At 37.0% G+C, this 18,262-nt stretch overlaps 2 protein-coding genes and 2 pseudogenes across 7 annotated transcripts in view; 1 reads left to right on the top strand and 3 right to left on the bottom strand.

Annotated features, from left to right (window-relative positions):
* Window positions 1-18,262, top strand: part of elfn1b (extracellular leucine-rich repeat and fibronectin type III domain containing 1b) — a 146,282-nt gene that overhangs the window by 78,186 nt on the left and 49,834 nt on the right. Inside the window, exon 1 of one of the 3 annotated variants that reach the window (XM_067442095.1) lies at window positions 8,134-8,622. The exons of the other annotated variants lie outside the window; for them this stretch is intronic. The gene's annotated coding sequence lies outside the window, so the exon portion shown is untranslated. Of the gene's footprint in view, window positions 1-8,133; window positions 8,623-18,262 lie in introns of those variants that run through there. 3 annotated transcript variants of the gene reach the window in all.
* On the bottom strand, window positions 1,428-18,105 carry LOC137073513 (UDP-glucuronosyltransferase 2A3-like). Of its 4 annotated transcripts, none has more exons than XM_067442102.1 (3): window positions 17,970-18,105; window positions 9,191-9,224; window positions 1,428-4,238 (listed from the first exon to the last, which is right to left on the bottom strand). In XM_067442102.1, the coding sequence occupies exon 3, from the start codon at window positions 4,231-4,233 to the stop codon at window positions 2,638-2,640; it is 1,596 nt and encodes a 531-aa protein (XP_067298203.1). In that variant the 5' UTR covers window positions 4,234-4,238; window positions 9,191-9,224; window positions 17,970-18,105; the 3' UTR covers window positions 1,428-2,637. The 4 variants fall into 4 exon arrangements, with proteins under 4 accessions (XP_067298203.1, XP_067298202.1, XP_067298201.1 ...); XM_067442101.1 differs by lacking the exon at window positions 17,970-18,105 and adding an exon at window positions 15,946-16,080; XM_067442100.1 differs by lacking the exon at window positions 17,970-18,105 and adding an exon at window positions 9,403-9,526.
* LOC137073515 (UDP-glucuronosyltransferase 2C1 pseudogene) lies at window positions 5,549-9,526 on the bottom strand (annotated as a pseudogene).
* Window positions 10,512-18,093, bottom strand: LOC137073514 (UDP-glucuronosyltransferase 2A2 pseudogene; annotated as a pseudogene).

The following is an 18,262-nucleotide window of genomic DNA, read 5'->3' as shown; positions in this document are numbered from 1 at the left end:
TGACCCAGTGACTGCCATCCACAGGAAAGACAAGAACCTTCCCGCTCTGAACAACTGGGACAGTCGTCAGCAGAAGGGTTAGCATGATTGGTCCAAGTACCTGAAAAACCTGTCCATTCATAGTTCCTGTTGAAAAGAAAGTAAAGAAAAAATACAGTTCCAAATTACAATGGTCCAAACTCTAAATGTGATTCGTTGTAGTTAATATACCACATAATATACAATTATCGTATTCTTGCTTAAAACAACAACAACAACAACAAAATCTATACATATAGGAAATAGAGGCAAACCTCAGCATTTAAAAATATTAAATTAACTGCATTAACTCCCCAAAACAAAGAAAAAAATGCATTATAGACATTCATCACAATAAGAGAGACTGTATCTGTTTTACAGAAAAGAACAAAGTGAATGCTTTACAGTCTGGAAAAGTACTGCGTAAGTAAACAAATGTATAGTGTAACTTTCTAGCTGTAATTAAAGTGTAATGATGTACATTTGTTTTTACTTACACAGTATGTTCCAGGCTGTAATCTAGATAAAAAAAAATAAATTAAAAAAAATCTCACTCATCATTGTGAATAATGGAAAATCTACCTGTTTTGTTGTTGTTGTTGTTGTTGAATGGAGTGCAAGTCATTCAACTACAAGCACAACCTTTGTCCTTACTATGCATGTCAACATCTATTTATACATGTAAGTGAAAGTTCGTTAAACAATCTTTAAAGGGCAAGGGGCATTTATCTCCAGAGATCTAGTTAATGAGCTACTATTTAACATTACGTTTATGGTACAATCTAGAACTCCCTTTACTGTTTGGGTTTTGGCACAACATGAAGTTGAGTGAATGATGGCATTTTCATTTTTGGTTGGACTAACCAATTAAAAAACACACTTTTTTTAACAATCTTCTAATGAATTAATCAAACAAAGTCTGAAACCAACAAAGTATAAAGTTTCCAACTAGTTAGTATAACTTAATCAATGACCAACGGCAGAGAGTAACACAAGCTTTGCACACGTGAGAGTAATATTTTTTATTCAGTAAATCACATCACCTATCAGCTGCTGTCATGTGACTCTCCCTGAGGTAGGCTTATGTTGAAACGTGTAGGAGAGATATCTTGTATGCAGCTGTGAGACAACAAGTATTTTCAGTTATTAAGAGTGTCATGGTTATCTAGTCTTTTATTGTTTTGTTTTTTGGACTAGTTAGTGTACCTCTTTGAATATTACTCCCATGAGTACAACATCCAATGTGAATATATTCAATACAACATACAAATAAAATGTATGGTTTTTCATTATAAACAAGGATGAAATTGGGTTTTATTGGCTTCTTGCACATTTAGTGATTCTGCAATAAAGGTACCTTGAAAACTTTCAAATCTTTAAAGCAGTGGGTTCGGAAAAAAAAAAAAATTATGCTACGCTCCACCTAGGGAGGTATAATCAGTTTCGGGACCTTCTTATAAAGAAATGTGGTGGCTCATCATATTATTTGCTGAGGTTGTCATTGGAGGTTTCTTTTCTGATCTCTATTGGCCTGCAATGTGATGTCATTGTTAAAGCCACACATAATGTGCTTTCTAAATGGATATGTTTGAGCCTTTTGGCTCAGGTACACATAGTCTAGGCCACTAGAGTTAAGCGACTGGGAGTGGTAGTCCAGGCACCTCATGGCTGCCCACGTATAACAGCTCGATCTTCTCGGGGGAATAGAAAAGATCTAGTCTGTAAAGACCAAGCACATGACCCATTTCTCATACTCAAAACTAAAGGAGCAGGTACACATTGCTAGTATACACATGGTTCCTAAGGCTCTTTGGAGCATCAGTACAAATATTTTGGCAGTGGATTTGCGGGTGTTGGGGTGGATCGTCATCTCTTTGTCTTTTGCATGATGGGGAATTTTCTGTACCACTATACTGTTCAAACATCATTGTCATCTGCTCATTTAGGGGGTCATTCATGTACGTTATATTACAATAGAAGCATATTTTATTTGCTCACAGCAGCGTGTGTTGTATGTATTTGCAGTAGCAAGTCCCATGCTAGCTCTGCAGCAGCGTAGCTGATCTATTTCACCAAGACCAAACATATCAACATTGTCATACCTATTATCATGCCAAACACTCAGAGACATGCTAATATATCACAACACTGTGTGTGTGTGTGTGTGTGTGTGTGTGTGTGTGTGTGTGTGTGTGTGTGTGTGTGTGTGTGTGTGTGTGTGTGTGTGTGTGTGTGTGTGTGTGTGTGTGTGTGTGTGTGTGTGTGTGTGTGTGTGTGTGTGTGTGTGTGTGTTGTCCTAAGCCAAGGTAATTTTATCACTATGTTTTTGGATTGAGATATTTCTAAGAAAACATGATTATACTGTCTTACAAGACAACCCGAACCCTTAGATTTTATTATTATCTGTCTATCATAATTATGTATATTGATAAAGCCTTATTCTAAGAGTAATGTAAGCATTCAAACTGTACCAATGTAAACACAATGGAAAGATACGTTATTGTAAAAAGAAAGAATTTCACATCACCTCTCAAGTACAGATTTGTTACATTATTTGTAGCGCATCAAAACATTGGTAAATTAATGATGAATAATAATAATAAAATAGTTTTTTTTAAATCATTCAAATTTGTTTTTTGTTTTTTTAAAACATATTCTGCAGCATAAATATCTGATAGCTGCATATATAGTCATGATCATGAGTGCCAGAGCAGAAAGCAGGAACAGTGTGACATCAACGGAGTGATAAGAGTACCACGGCATTTTGTAAGACTCTGTGCGCAAGTGAGCGGCCCCTTTGTGCCTCATAACAAACTCAATCCAGAAGATGGCGTTTTCCAGAGGCTTCACTGGGACGTCCTTGTGAAGCCTTGAGAGCCTCTGCATGTTCTCCCGATAAGAGGGCTCATAAAGAACCTCTTTGACAGTTTGAAGGAAGGAGTCCTTGTCCACGGTGGCAAAGTCTACATTCTTGGCTACACCCTTTACTCTCATTTTTGCAAGATTATCAGGCTGGTCAAAAATCAGCCCAAATCCAATGATCGGCACCCCGTGGTAGATGGCTTCTTGAATTCCGTTGGTTCCTCCATGTGCCACAAAGGCTCTGGTCTTAGGATGACCCAGAAGATCATTCTGAGGCATCCAGTCCATCATTAAGGTGTTGTTCCCGAGTGTAGATGGTCTCTTTCCTTTGTACCTCCAGATGATCTTCTGAGGAAGTTCTGCAAAAGCTTCAGCAATGGCCTCCGCCACATCATCAGGAAGCTGACCAATGATTGTCCCCAGAGACATGATGATGACGCCATGCTCTCCAGAGCTCTGCACAAAGTCCTCCAGGTCTTGTGGAAGAGGCTTTGATGGCTTGCACTGAAAACCTCCCATGTAGACGATGTTTGGCATAGTGGGACGTGGGAATTCAAAAATAAAATCAACTCTATGGAGCCACAGATCAGCACCCTGAACTAAAGGAAAGTAGGATGTTCCTGGGCCAATGAAGCGTTCACAAAGTGCATTATAAGTTGGAGCAAACAGGAAAGCAACTAGTTTTCCGGTAATGATGTACATCACGACATTTTTCACTCTTTCCAAGAAACTCATGCGGTCTGATAACTCCAGCATTGGTAAAGGAACATAAGAAAGTGGTGAAGGAGCTATAACAAAATGAGCTTCATTGTAAACTGTCCAACGAACATTGTAGACAATGGGCAGTTTGAGATAATGACCCAATATGACACCTCCAAACATGGCTGGATCTGTAAGAATCAAATCATATTTGGCATCTTTTAAGGACTGCATTAGCTCCTGGTCTTCAATCATGTTGACTATCATCTCACTTTCTATTTTAATAATCTTCAAAGAACTTGCCCATATCTCTATCTCCAGCTTTAGACGAGCCCAATTAGAACCCGTTCTCAGAATCTCCATAAGTCTGGATGCAAACATCTCCAGGAATTCTTCACTAAATCCTCCGTCAGACTTGAGATTGATTGATGTGTAGTGAGGAGAGAATTCTTTGATGTACCAGCTGTCTGCCATCCGAATGACTGTAACATTGTGACCTTTGGCATGAAGTGCTTCAACCAAGATGTTCATGTTGACCCAGTGACTGCCATCCACAGGAAAGACAAGAACCTTCCCGCTCTGAACAACTGGGACAGTCGTCAGCAGAAGGGTTAGCATGATTGGTCCAAGTACCTGAAAAACCTGTCCATTCATAGTTCCTGTTAAAAAGCAAGAGAACAAGCACATCTTAAAATTAGTTGCACCATTCATCTAAGAACACCTAGAATTTAGCTGTACCAAAAAAAACAAAAAAAAAAACACCTTTGGACAGATGTTTTACAAGTTATTCACAATTAATAATACGTTAAAAAATACATTGTGTTTTAGGGTGTGTTATGTGTTATTTTGACTGTAAGTGGTGAAATGCTATAAGCTACATAGTGTCCACTTCACTTAAACTTGCTAGTTAACTATGATGTTTTGTACGGCAGTAGAAGTCATGTTTCTTTTTGTAATTCTGTAAGAAAAGAGAAGTGGATATTGCATTCAATACATTTATTTCAATGAGAATAGTAGAAAATCTAAAGTCACAGTCATATGATATTTCAACAATTAATTTGTCAAGTCACAACAAAAAGTGAAAGCCATAAAAAACACAACTATTTAAATATTAGAATTTTAACAATTTAGCACAATGTCCAGGAAGGTTAAAAAAATCACACAGTATATTAATAACAATGTTGGGAGACATTTTTGCTGCAGTTGTATCTGTTTATAATCCTTATATGTTACTTCGATGGACTGGGTTGTACATTTCCTGTCATGCTCTGTTTTTATCCTTTAGTAAACTATTGTAATGCTTGGGATTTTAATGTGACACTGATATAATAAGAACTCTTGTGATGAGAGCTCTTTTGTTCTATCAAGTGCTGGATTATGGGTACTTGGCCTTTTCTTTTTACTCTGCTATCGCAACATGTGAAAGGGACAGCAGGCACTGTGCTCTTCTGATCACCCAATTTAATGAACAATGTACTATTCATTAATCCACTGCCCTATAATTGGAGTCTACAAACTACAGTTCAAGCATCTGGGGTCACTGTGTTTTTTTTGTGTGTGTTTTTTTTTAAAGAAATTAATACTTTTATTCAGCAAGGATGCATGAAATTGATAAAAAGTAAAGATGTATTATGTTACAAAAATGTATATTTAAAACAAATTCTGTTCTTTTAAACATTCTTTTAATCAAATAACCCTGAAATAATATATAATAATTTCCACAAAAATGTAAGCAGCACAACTGTTTTCAACATTGATAATAATAATAAATGTTTCTTGAGCAGCAGATCATCATATTAAAATGATTTCTGAAGGATCATGTGACACTGAAGACTGTGTAATGATGCTGAAAATTCAGCTTTGCCATCACAGGAGTAAATTACATATATATATATATATATATATATATATATATATATATATATATATATATATATATATATATATATATATATATATATATATATATATATATATATATATATAAATGTGTCAATGCTTTTGTGTTCTCTCACAATGTTTTGCATTCCCTGAGGAACTTTACTTTGCATACTTTACGTTATGAAATATATATATTTCATATTTTTTTCCACCACCATGTCCCTTTAGGGCAGGGGTGTCCATTCCTGCCCCTTGAGAGCCACAGTCCTGGAAAGTTTAGCTCCAACCCTAATTAAACACACACACCTGAAGCAGCTAAACAAGGCCTTAGATATACTAGAAACTTTCAGGCAAGTGTGTTGAAGCAAGTAGTTGCTAAATTGTACAGAACAGTGGTCCTCCAGGACAGAGTTTGAACACCCGTGCTTTAGGGCAACGGTCTCCATCTCAGTTCCAGTGCCACAGCCCTGCAGAAATTAGCTCCAACACTAATTAAACACACCAGATCCAGCTAATTAAGCTCTTTAGGAGATAGAAACTTTCAGCTTGGTGAGTTGGAGCTAAACTTTGCTAGGGGCTCCGTATATACTGTATATAAAGATTATGTACGTTCAGCTGGTTTTTATTACAAAATAAATGATGACAGGGTGATCAGGAGCAGAGAACAACACTACAACATAGAGTAATATAATTAGTTAAAACCTCTGAGGTCAGTCAAAAACTCAATACAGTCAAAAACTGAGATGCAAGATGGCGGATATTAAGAAATCTGACCACTGAATGCTGTGATACAATAAATGCAGATATGTTTGCAAAAGATGAAAATAGGTTTGAATATAGACAGAAACAGCTAGAGAGACTCTAGTCTTAAGTAAAAACACACATTGTTTCAATTGAATTCAAAATCATTTGCTTTTGTTTTGGGTTTTTCTCATGCATATTCTGTAGCATAAATATCTGATAGTTGCATATATAGTCATGATCATGAGTGCCAGAGCAGAAAGCAGGAACAGTGTGACATCAGCAGAGTGATAAGAGTACCACGGCATTTTGTAAGACTCTGTGCGCAAGTGAGCGGCCCCTTTGTGCCTCATAACAAACTCAATCCAGAAGATGGCGTTGTCCAGAGGCTTCACTGGGACGTCCTTGTGAAGGCTTGAGAGCCTCTGCATGTTCTCCCGATAAGAGGGCTCATAAAGAACCTCTTTGACAGTTTGAAGGAAGGAGTCCTTATCCACCGTGGCAAAGTCTACATTCTTGGCTACACCCTTTACTCTCATTTTTGCAAGATTATCAGGCTGGTCAAAAATCAGCCCAAATCCAATGATCGGCACCCCGTGGTAGATGGCTTCTTGAATTCCGTTGGTTCCTCCATGTGCCACAAAGGCTCTGGTCTTAGGATGACCCAGAAGATCATTCTGAGGCACCCAGTCCATCATTAAGGTGTTGTTCCCGAGTGTAGATGGTCTCTTTCCTTTGTACCTCCAGATGATCTTCTGAGGAAGTTCTGCAAAAGCTTCAGCAATTGCCTCCGCCACATCATCAGGAAGCTGACCAATGAGAGTGCCCAGAGACATGATGATGACGCCATGCTCTCCAGAGCTCTGCACAAAGTCCTCCAGGTCTTGTGGAAGAGGCTTTGAAGGCTTGCACTGAAAACCTCCCATGTAGACGATGTTTGGCATAGTGGGACGTGGGAATTCAAAAATAAAATCAACTCTATGGAGCCACAGATCAGCACCCTGAATTAAAGAAACAAGATACTCCAGGACCAACGAAGCGTTCACAAAGTGCATTATAATGTGGAGCAATCATGAAAGCAACTTGTGTTCCGGTTATGATGTACATCACAACATTTTTCACTCTTTCCAAGAAACTCATACGGTCTGATAACTCCAGCATTGGTAAAGGAACATAAGAAAGTGGTGAAGGAGCTATTGCAAAATGGCCTTCATTGTAAACTGTCCAACGAACATTGTAGACAATAGGCAGTTTGAGATAATGACCCAATATGACACCTCCAAACTTGACTGGATCTGTAAGAATCAAATCATATTTGGCATCTTTTAAGGATTGCATTAGCTCCTCATCTTCAAACATGTTGACTATCATCTCACTTTCTATTTTAAACATCTTTAAAATATTTTCCCACATCTCTATCTCCAGTTTCAGACGAGCCCATGTGGAACCTGTCCTCAGAATCTCCATAAGTCTAGATGCAAATGTTTCAATGAATTCTTCATCAAATCCTCCAGGGGAATTCAGAGTGATTGATGTGTAGTGAGGAGAGAATTCTTTGATGTACCAGCTGTCTGCCATCCGAATGACTGTAACATGGTGACCTTTGGTATGAAGTGCTTCAACCAAGATGTTCATGTTGACCCAGTGACTGCCATCCACAGGAAAGACAAGAACCTTCCCGCTCTGAACAACTGGGACAGTCGTCAGCAGAAGGGTTAATGTGATTTGACCACATATCTGAAAAATCTTTCTGCTCATGGCACCTGCTGTAAAGCAACAGAGTAACAATAATGTTCTGACAGACTTTGTAGAACCAGTTGAATATGTCAAGTTGTAATATTACTGAAGTGTAAATTGTTCATTCAACATTGCATATGAATATGTGCCACTACATGACTTTTGCACATTCTTTGGCCACTATTTGCGGTCTGGGCACGTCAATGCTAGTTACCAAAAGTCAGACCTAGTCTGCAGATTTTGAGCCTTCGGAGTTGATAGATTTCACAGAAAATTGTGAAGTGTATGATGGGCACAGTTTTAAGTTTCAGGAAGATATAAAACATTGACATTTTGAGCTGCTTTAAGAACATTGGTTATTTTCATTTTTAATTTGTCTCCTAGCAACGAGTTGAGTGTTTCTGTGTGAGTTTGTTAGGTCGTGTGTCTATAAAGCATCTTTAGCCAGCTGAAAATGTCAGCTCCCCTTTAAAAATGCCTTGATCAGCGCTTTCACGAGTTTACACATACATGAAATCAAATATAGTAATTTATTCGTATTTGGTGTGCCATACAGGGGAGGGCTCCGAGCTTGGAATTTGGCCCAAACGCAGAGTCCTCAGCTTCCTTGGCTGGGATAGAAACAGCCAAGAGTGAGGCGATGGGGTGGTGGAGGGATGCTGTGAAACTTGTCGCGGGACAGAGGTGAGAGACGGCTATACAGGCTTACTCTTGCGCTGATTGGTTGATTACCTGAATGTGCTCCTCTCGAACTTTGTTAAATAAAACTTAATTTAGTGGCAGTGTTTTTTTTCCCAGTTGAGATGCTATGAGTGCCATGATACGGAATATTCATTCTATTCAGATTTTAAATCATGTAGCTATTTCAGCCATAATAAGATTTTCCAACAATATCTAAAGACCAATTTGTACGGTTTTTTTTACTAGGTGGCTACTTCATATGTATTTTACGAGGTGGCTAATTAGTACAAATTTGTATGTTTTGTCTAAAACCCGGTAATGGGTAGGTTTAGGAGGGGTTTGAAGTAGGTCATTAGTACAAATTCATTTGAATTTGGCAACAAGTCAAATATATATGATTTAGCAACAACTGTACGAATTTGCATGAGGGAGGTTGTACAAATTCGTATGAATTAGCCACCTTGTAAAATATATACGAATTGCCGTGAGATTGGGTTTGATTTTCTTATAGAATCAATGAAAATAAGCAATATTCGATTTTCATGACTTCTAATACCGAACATATACTCACCTGGTTAGTGTTAACTAGATGATGGCATTCAAATCTGTGAAAAAGGAAGAAACAAATAATCACCCATATGAATATTAAAAAAAGGCAAATGTCAAGTAAAAATCTCCAACTTTCTCATGTTTGTAACTGGTGTGAAAACAGCAAACAGGTCTACTAGTACCAATTGTTCCTTGTGATTTCTATGCTGTTCATATAAAAATGTATAGTCTTACCCGATATGTAGCAGGTTAGCCTTGAATGTAGTGTACCTATACAAAACTACAAGCATTTACTCTATTTTGGTCTTGTTGTGCATGCTGATAGATTCATTTAACAGTCTTTAGCAGGGCAAAGGGCATTTACCTGGACAGCCCTAGTTAATAAGCTACCATTTAAAATTGCACATGTAATTTTACCTTGGTGTTTACTAGCTAAGTGCCCTGAAGCTACTTAAATGGTCAATACTTAATTTCAGCAGTAAATATGATTAGACTACATTTAGTGCGTTTAAAAGAAAGACCAGGATGTCTTTGGCACAAACGCATTAAATAGATAAATAGAAAATATAATGGAAAACAACAGCACTTACAGTAACAAACATGCTATTGTGTTTTCAGTACTAGAACAGTGTGCTTAATACAAGTCTGCATGTCTCTGCTCACTTGAAGTCCTTTGTGCACATCTAATATACACAGCAATATTCATTTTATTGATGCTGTATAGTATTACATAAAACATTTGACTTTTTTTAAATCGAATTAGACCATCACAAAACATGAAATATTTCAGCCAATCATGTAATTATTTTCTTTATAAAATAGCTACTTCTGACAAAATTCATACTTTATAACTTTTAATTGAATGCTGTCATAAAAAAAACATAAAGTAATTTAACTAATTAATCTAATAAATTGCAATTTAGGCGTATTGAGTGTTAAAATGCTTTTTAGATAATGTGAAGTGGGTATCTTTACCCATTTTATATGGTAAAAGTAGTAAGAGTCAGTACGCGGTTGTGAATTCAGGATTTGATTCACTAAACCGACTTAGTCATTTGTTCAGGAAGTGGAAAAAAAGTGCTTTATGTTTGGATGTAAGAATCGGCTCATAAGATTCATTCTTTCTATAATCGAATAAAGCTGCAGTAGGCCAATCTGTGTTGTTTTAGTGAAGTTAGCAGTGCCGTTGCAAATGTTGTTGCAAATACACACATGATGTAGAACAATTCGGAAGTTATGTGGTATAAAATTATCATAACAGTAGAATAAATGTTTTTTATATTTTATTAAAAATATGTGAGGTATTTCCCTTTATATTAGCCATTTAATGGATATGGGTGGTCCCAAGTGAGTGGTCATTGCATTACTTGTACTTGTTTTAATAAACTTTGCTTACCTGCTAAAAGGAAGGCATTCAAACAATGTTTTTAAAAATGTTGTTTTTAATAAATTTCAGTAGTTTTATACACATTTTCTTTTTCATATTTTAAAAGACAAAAGTGTGCATAACATAAATAAATTAAACCTCTGAATTGAAACATTAAAATAACTAACTAACAACATTACAATCAAAAGCATGGAGATGGTGAAATAATAACATACCGTAAAAGAAAAGGAAAAACACACATTATAGAGCTGACATAATTCATATATGAAATATAGAAGCGGTCCTCAAACAATAACACAACTAAAGACGTGCACAAACCTATAAATCAACATCTAGAGATCACCGTTGGGAATGAATATCATACTGATTAAAAGCGTTAGTCATTAATACAGGAACTTCTGACCTGAAGTTGCTTAATACCTGAGTATAAATAAAAAAGTCAAGTCAATCAAATTTGTTTTTTGTTTTTCTAAAACATATTCTACAACATAAATATCTGATAGCTGCATATATAGTCATGATCATGAGTGCCAGAGCAGAAAGCAGGAACAGTGTGACATCAACAGAGTGATAAGAGTACCACGGCATTTTGTAAGACTCTGTGCGCAAGTGAGCGGCCCCTTTGTGCCTCATAACAAACTCAATCCAGAAGATGGCGTTGTCCAGAGGCTTCACTGGGACGTCCCTGTGAAGCCTTGAGAGCCTCTGCATGTTCTCCCGATAAGAGGGCTCATAAAGAACCTCTTTGACAGTTTGAAGGAAGGAGTCCTTATCCACCGTGGCAAAGTCTACATTCTTGGCTACACCCTTTACTCTCATTTTTGCAAGATTATCAGGCTGGTCAAAAATCAGCCCAAATCCAATGATCGGCACCCCGTGGTAGATGGCTTCTTGAATTCCGTTGGTTCCTCCATGTGCCACAAAGGCTCTGGTCTTAGAATGACCCAGAAGGTCATTCTGAGGCATCCAGTCCATCATTAAGGTGTTGTTCCCGAGTGTAGATGGTCTCTTTCCTTTGTACCTCCAGATGATCTTCTGAGGAAGTTCTGCAAAAGCTTCAGCAATGGCCTCTGCTACATCATCAGGAAGCTGACCAACGAGAGTGCCCAGAGACATGATGATGACGCCATGCTCTCCAGAGCTCTGCACAAAGTCCTCCAGGTCTTGTGGAAGAGGCTTTGATGGCTTGCACTGAAAACCTCCCATGTAGACGATGTTTGGCATAGTGGGACGTGGGAATTCAAAAATAAAATCAACTCTATGGAGCCACAGATCAGCACTCTGAACTAAGTTAAGGAAGGACACTCCTGGGCCAATGAAGCGTTCACAAAGTGCATTATAATGTGGAGCAAACAGGAACACACCTTGTGCTTCCGCTATAGTGTACATCACAACATTCTTCACTCTTTGAAAAAAGCTCATGTGGTCTGATAACTCCACCATTGGAAAAGGAACATAAGAAAGTGGTGAAGGAGCTATTGCAAAATGAGCCTCACTATACATTGTCCAACGAACATTGTAGACAATAGGCAGCTTCAAGAAGTGGCCCAAAAGAACGCCTCCAAACAAGAGTGGATCTGTAAGAATCAAATCATACTTGGCATCCTTAAAGGACTGCATTAGCTGCTGGTCTTCCATCATACTGTTTATCATATCACTTTCTATTTTTGTCAATTCAAAAGTACTTGCCCACATCTCTATCTCCAGCTTCAGACGAGCCCATGTGGAACCTTCCCTCAGAATCTCCATAAGTCTGGATGCAAATGTCTCAAAGAATTCTTCCCCGAATCCCCCAGGAGAACTTATGGTGACTGATGTGTAGTGAGGAGAGAATTCTTTGATGTACCAGCTGTCTGCCATCCGAATGACTGTAACATGGTGACCTTTGGCATGAAGTGCTTCAACCAAGATGTTCATGTTGACCCAGTGACTGCCATCCACAGGAAAGACAAGAACCTTCCCGCTCTGAACAACTGGGACAGTTGTCAGCAGAAGGGATATCAAGATTTGGCCACATGACTGAAAAATCTGTTTGTTCATGGCACCTGTGGTAAAGCAAGGGAACAAGAGTGATCCACTGAAAGACACCAAAACCAGTCAAGCACGTCACATTATATTAGTGCAAAAAAATTAAAGAAAGACTTAACAATTTGATATTTGGCAGTTGAAATCAGGTCAACATTGTTATTGCTCCTTTGTCCTATATGCTGTTCATTACATGCTGAAACATGTTCTTACTCATGAAAATTTACCATTATACCAGAACAGCTTTGTTGAGTGTAAGGTAAGTCAAAGAAGTACAAGCACAGTTTACTCTTCTTTAGCCTCAATGTGCATGACAAGACACTTAAATGGTATTTGAGTCAAGGGTCATTCAGTATGTAAAGGTGAAAAGAGCACTTCCATGCAGAGTTCTAGTTAAAGAGCTAACACTGAACGTGGTACAGTATCAGATTCAGAACGCCATCTTCATCTATGCCCCAATTCTATCACATTTAAGTATTTCTACTTAACAGTTACATTTATGCATTTGGCAGAATCTTTTAAGTGACTTTTTTCACACTCTTCTGTTGCTTTACTCTACTGCATACCTAAATGGATGTAATAAATAAATAAAGCAGTACAAAATGAAATATTGTTTCAAAATGATATAAAACTAATATCATATCCAAGCGGTGTAACTGAGCTGCAGTAGCAAAGTCAACTTTATTACTTAATAAATTCATTGTATATATATATATATATATATATATATATATATATATATATATATATATATAGTACTGTATGGAACCATAATCAAAAGAACAATGTTAGCTACTGCACTGATTCATGAGAGTATGGGAAGTGCTATTTACATGGAAAAATGTACAATGAAATTAATCAATCCATTTTTTTTTTTTTTTTTGCCCAGACTGCACGTCTGCCCAGTTTTATTATATGTGCTCTCAAAGGTGCAGAATTGACTCTTCTTTGTCCCTTTTGTTCACTCCCACAACAGTACTGTTGCACATGTATATAGAGTGTGTGAGTGAAAGTTAATGTTTTCAAAGGTCCAAACTCCAAAGGGGTATTATTTAACAGAGTATACATTTGTATTTTACCTTGAGCATTTGTTAAACTGTGGAAATATACAGATCAAGTTGTGTAGTAGACATTGGGCACGTGCTTTGGAGGAACTTTAGGTAGGCCTATAGACTACAAAATAATTATGTCCAAGTACCTACACTTTTTTGCCACTGATAGCAATAATATGTTCTTGCTTGCTTCTGAAAAGTACCAGCTGCCTCTGCAAACAACCACTTTCCAACCATCAATGTTTTTGTACTCTCTATTCCTATCCAAATTCTATTCGATTAGAAATACAGAACAATACAGAACCATAGACAGTCTGACAGTCTTAAGCGGTCAAATGCAGATCATCATGTTAATTTCAAATACTTATATCACTGACAAAAGTAGTCTCACCAGGATATCGTCATTTAAAAGTTGTTGTTGCAGCCCTCAACTGATGTTGATGTTGACATGTTGTGTTTTGGCCTGAAGCTCCGCCCTCCACCTATCAACCAATCACGAAGTCAGTTGTGTGTCGGCATCCGGGTTGCCAGATCTGCTCTAGTTACCACAGCTGCAGCTAATAATGTTCGCATTTGCATTCAGCTACAAACAAATTTGGCAACCTCGAGTCAAGGGGAGGGGAGAGGGGATACACTGGTCTACAGTTATTTGAAAGTGATTGCAGTATCAGTTTTGGCTCCAATCTTACATACACTTCCTTTAAATACAATTTTAAGGAAATTTCTAAATTTCGTTAGAAACTCTCATGCTCGCAGGTGATATATGGTCGTTGAGCGCCCTAAAGTTACCCTCCGCCTCAGGTGACTGTTTTGATTACATGAGAATGAAAACGCTACCTACAGATTAAAGGCACACTATTTTGAATCTCTAGAGGTTGCCTATTTAAAATAAAGGCGTAGCTTAATGACAACGAGTCAAGCATATGTGGGGTAACTGCACTGTGTTACTCTATGAGAACTGCTATAAGACACTTGTTGCACACTACAGTAAGCTAGATCAATATTAGAATATCATATTTATAAATGCTGGATGCCCTGTGTTGCTAAAATGAAGAAAAAAAAGAAAAAAAAACAGGCTATTGTATGACGGAGCAAATGCTGCATTACTGTTTAATAATTTGTTTAATAATTATGTATAAAAATGTCTCCAAACAGTTGTTAGCTTGTCTAATAAAACATAACATATTAAAGCGTATTTGATGTCTCCATGGTTTCTACAAAATAAAACCGAAATTTGAATTGAAATAGAGTGGATATGGAGTGTAATGCGGGCGACGCGCGACGCACAGGCACAGTTCGTCCTGGTTAAAATAGCTTTTCTCTGGATTTAATTTAAAATTTGATTTAAAAATGTTCTGGATTTAAACATAATTTGGGATAATGCAAGTACACAGGTCAACAAAATATATAACACTGTTCTAAGGGTTTTTGGATATATTTTAATCCAAAAATCTTACATATTGTATCTTTAACGAATATTTTGAAATCATCCACCAAATAATCTCTAATTTACAGTTCTGTGAGTTAACCAAAAATGCCACAAATTCTTATAACACCTGACTGTTTGTAAAACACATTAAATTAAAAGTAAAAAGATAATAAAACAAATCTTACTTATACAGTTTAATATGATTATAATTAATCTATATAATAGTGTCTAGCTATATTTAAATGTTTTATTCAATAAAAAAAACTAGAATTAGCATGAAATAAAATAAGAAAAAAGAAAGGTGTAAATCTCTCGCTCTTTCACGCGCTCTCAGTCCTCTCCGCATTGAATTTTGGGAAATAGATTTCTTCAGCAAGTGTACATCTCGAGATCAGAGTGGATTGTGTGTATAACGTATAGTGAATGAATGTGGGGAATGAAGACGTTCGCACAATTTGTTTGAGATTTCAGACAACACTAAAGAGTGAGTCACTTCGAGTTCAGATCAGGTGTGTTTAGCATAAGCTAGTAATTTTGCACATTCCTTCCGTTAATTTTCTCACTTGTGCTACTGTTAGTCTTTATTTTGAAGAAAGAAAAAAAACAGGAAAGAGATTGAAAAGGAGAGACTGCGGCCAACGAAAGACACGAGTGTATGAAAGTACAGGAGAACGATTCGTTCAATACAAAGATCCATTCAATACATTCAATTCAATCGATGCTTTCAGGGACTAAACACCAAAAAAACGCATTTTAAAATAACGAACACCTTGCGCGAGCAATGCAAACAAGCTACTGATTGCACAACATGCCACTAACCACCAGCACACCTAACACGTTTAGTCGATGTAAAAACTCATTTAGAAAACAACATGAGAACTCACCTGAGGCGAAAACTTCCACAACTTCCTGCAACTCCGTCCTGCAGCTTTAACTTCAACACGTTTTTTTTTTTTTTTTTTTCAGCCAGTAACATACTATTTGCAGTTTTTACTGAAAGTGCCTGGGGGACCTCTATCCCCACTGTTGGGTTTGAGTAATATGACAGATTTACAGGATATAGTTCTGGTTATGGGAGGGTCTGATTGATAAAAGGACTGTAGTGCATTCACTGTTTGTCTGCAGATCAGAAGTTATTACATGCATTTACACGCATATCAGTGTTTTGAATTAAACTTTACACAAACAAAGACTGATCTGAAGAGCAAACATGACAAGTTTGAACAGGTCCATTATTCAACTCAGTGTTGGTTCATGCAGGTTTGTAAAGTGAATGAGAATATTTCATGGGACAGCCTGACACGTCCATTAATCATGCAGATAGAGGGAATGTGGTACACATACAATTCATTTAGATCCCCCCCCCCCCCCCCCCCGAGCTGTTTATAAAGTTTAATTTATTTTTTACAAACTTGAAATGTCGTTTTGCAACTAAATTGTGCCATATTGCTATCTTTATTATTTTTAGACTTTGCCCCTTGACAGATGAAAAATTGATGTGGTTTTGGTGACACTGACTATTTAGCCTCTGTAGCTCATTCAGTGTGTTGGTTGCTGTATTTGAAAACTACAAAATGTTTGTAATTTTTTTAATGTTTGTAATTTCATTTAAACATTATATAAACCCTAATTAATGTTTTTGCAGTCTGCAAAAACACACTAAGGTACATTTCTCCTCACACCTCTTGTGGAATATGAACATTTTCATTATTTTAACAAATTAAGAGGGATCTGGATCATAAAAATTGCTACTTTTATTTAGTTTTCTGAACAAGCTATTTCACACAATAGAGGTTTACATATACTCCACAAGACAAACTGACTACAAATCACCAAATGAAGCCCTTGAAGCTTAACTGTCTGTCATTACAGATGTGAGTTATGTTTCAGGTTCAGTCAGGGCTGGACTGGGGCTAAAATTCGGCTCTGGCATACCCAACACATCCGGCCCATGAGTTCCCCGTGAATGTTTTTGCTGGGGTTGGGGTCTTAAATTGGCGTATATAAATAAAACTAGGACAAATAACGATAGATATTATCGAATTTGCTGCAATTGCAGATAAACTTAATATTGTTTTTTTGTCACACAGAAATGCCCTTGGCAGTAAAGCACTGATGATTTTGAGCTAGGATGCAGTAAATCTACTTCTTTTAAATGCTGTCATCATCATTTACTCTCTCGTGTCGTTTCAAACCTGTATGACTTCTGGGAAACACAAAAGAAGATGTTTTGAAGAATGTTGGCAACCAAGCCATTTTGGTTAGGCTACCATTAGAATATTGTATGAACAAAAAAACAGACTCAAATTATTTTATTTTATGCTACACATAAATAAACTCATTTAGGTTTGGAATGACATTAGGGTGAGTAAATGATCACATTTTTGGGCTGAACAATCATATTTTTCAAGAGCTAACACATCATTTAAGTAAGACACTGATATCTATCTTTCATGAGGCTATTACATTTCATTAAAGTTAATAAAACTTTTAAAGAGGAAAAAAAAAGCTTTGTCCTTTATTTATGGGATCTAGACATAAAGCTGTTTTATAGACTAGTTTAACTGTAGACCAGTTTCATTTAAATGTAAGATCATGGTAGTCACAGGGTAAAAAACACAGACTGTACAAACCTTGCTCCTCATTATATGGCTATATTGTTTCCAAAACTATATAAAACATATATAATAAACTTATTTGTAAGTTAAAAAAAATGTAAACACCTGTAGAAAATACGAAAATAGCCTCTATAAAAGTGATTTATATTCTGCAATATTAATTTATGAAATATAGGAACATTTTTAATAAATGTTTCTTCCTAAACACCATATTTATTCGCTGTTATTAGCTGCAGAGTAAGTTGTGGTTGTGCTAAAGTGAAGCGTGTGTGTGCCGTTTTCCACTTTACCTCGTCATGAACACATGCTCACGGCTGTTTTCAGCTGATTCACAGAACCTGTAATGTTTCCACATCACACGATTGTATAAAACAAAATAAGTCAAAGTGCTGTTCATAGAGCAGTATTTAAACGCAGCGTACGTTCGTCAGCGGCTGCGCTGTGCGGATATTCGCCTTTTGCAGTTCCATGCGCTCAAATAATAAATAAATAAATAGAAAATAGCGCCTAATATATGGAGGGGAGGTCTCTCTCTCGCTTCGGCTTGTCAATTCAGAAGACAAACCAATGGACTGCTGTCGCT

The sequence above is a fragment of the Pseudorasbora parva genome, chromosome 4 (assembly GCF_024679245.1).
Source record: "Pseudorasbora parva isolate DD20220531a chromosome 4, ASM2467924v1, whole genome shotgun sequence".
Classification (NCBI taxonomy): Eukaryota; Metazoa; Chordata; class Actinopteri; order Cypriniformes; family Gobionidae; genus Pseudorasbora; species Pseudorasbora parva.
The sequence above is the reverse complement of the archived record's forward strand: the minus strand, read 5'-3'. Positions and strand labels throughout refer to the sequence as shown.

Excerpts from the sequence above, each read along its gene's own strand:
- LOC137073513 (XM_067442102.1), bottom strand. The coding sequence starts at position 4,233 with ATGAATGGACAGGTTTTTCAGGTACTTGGACCAATCATGCTAACCCTT.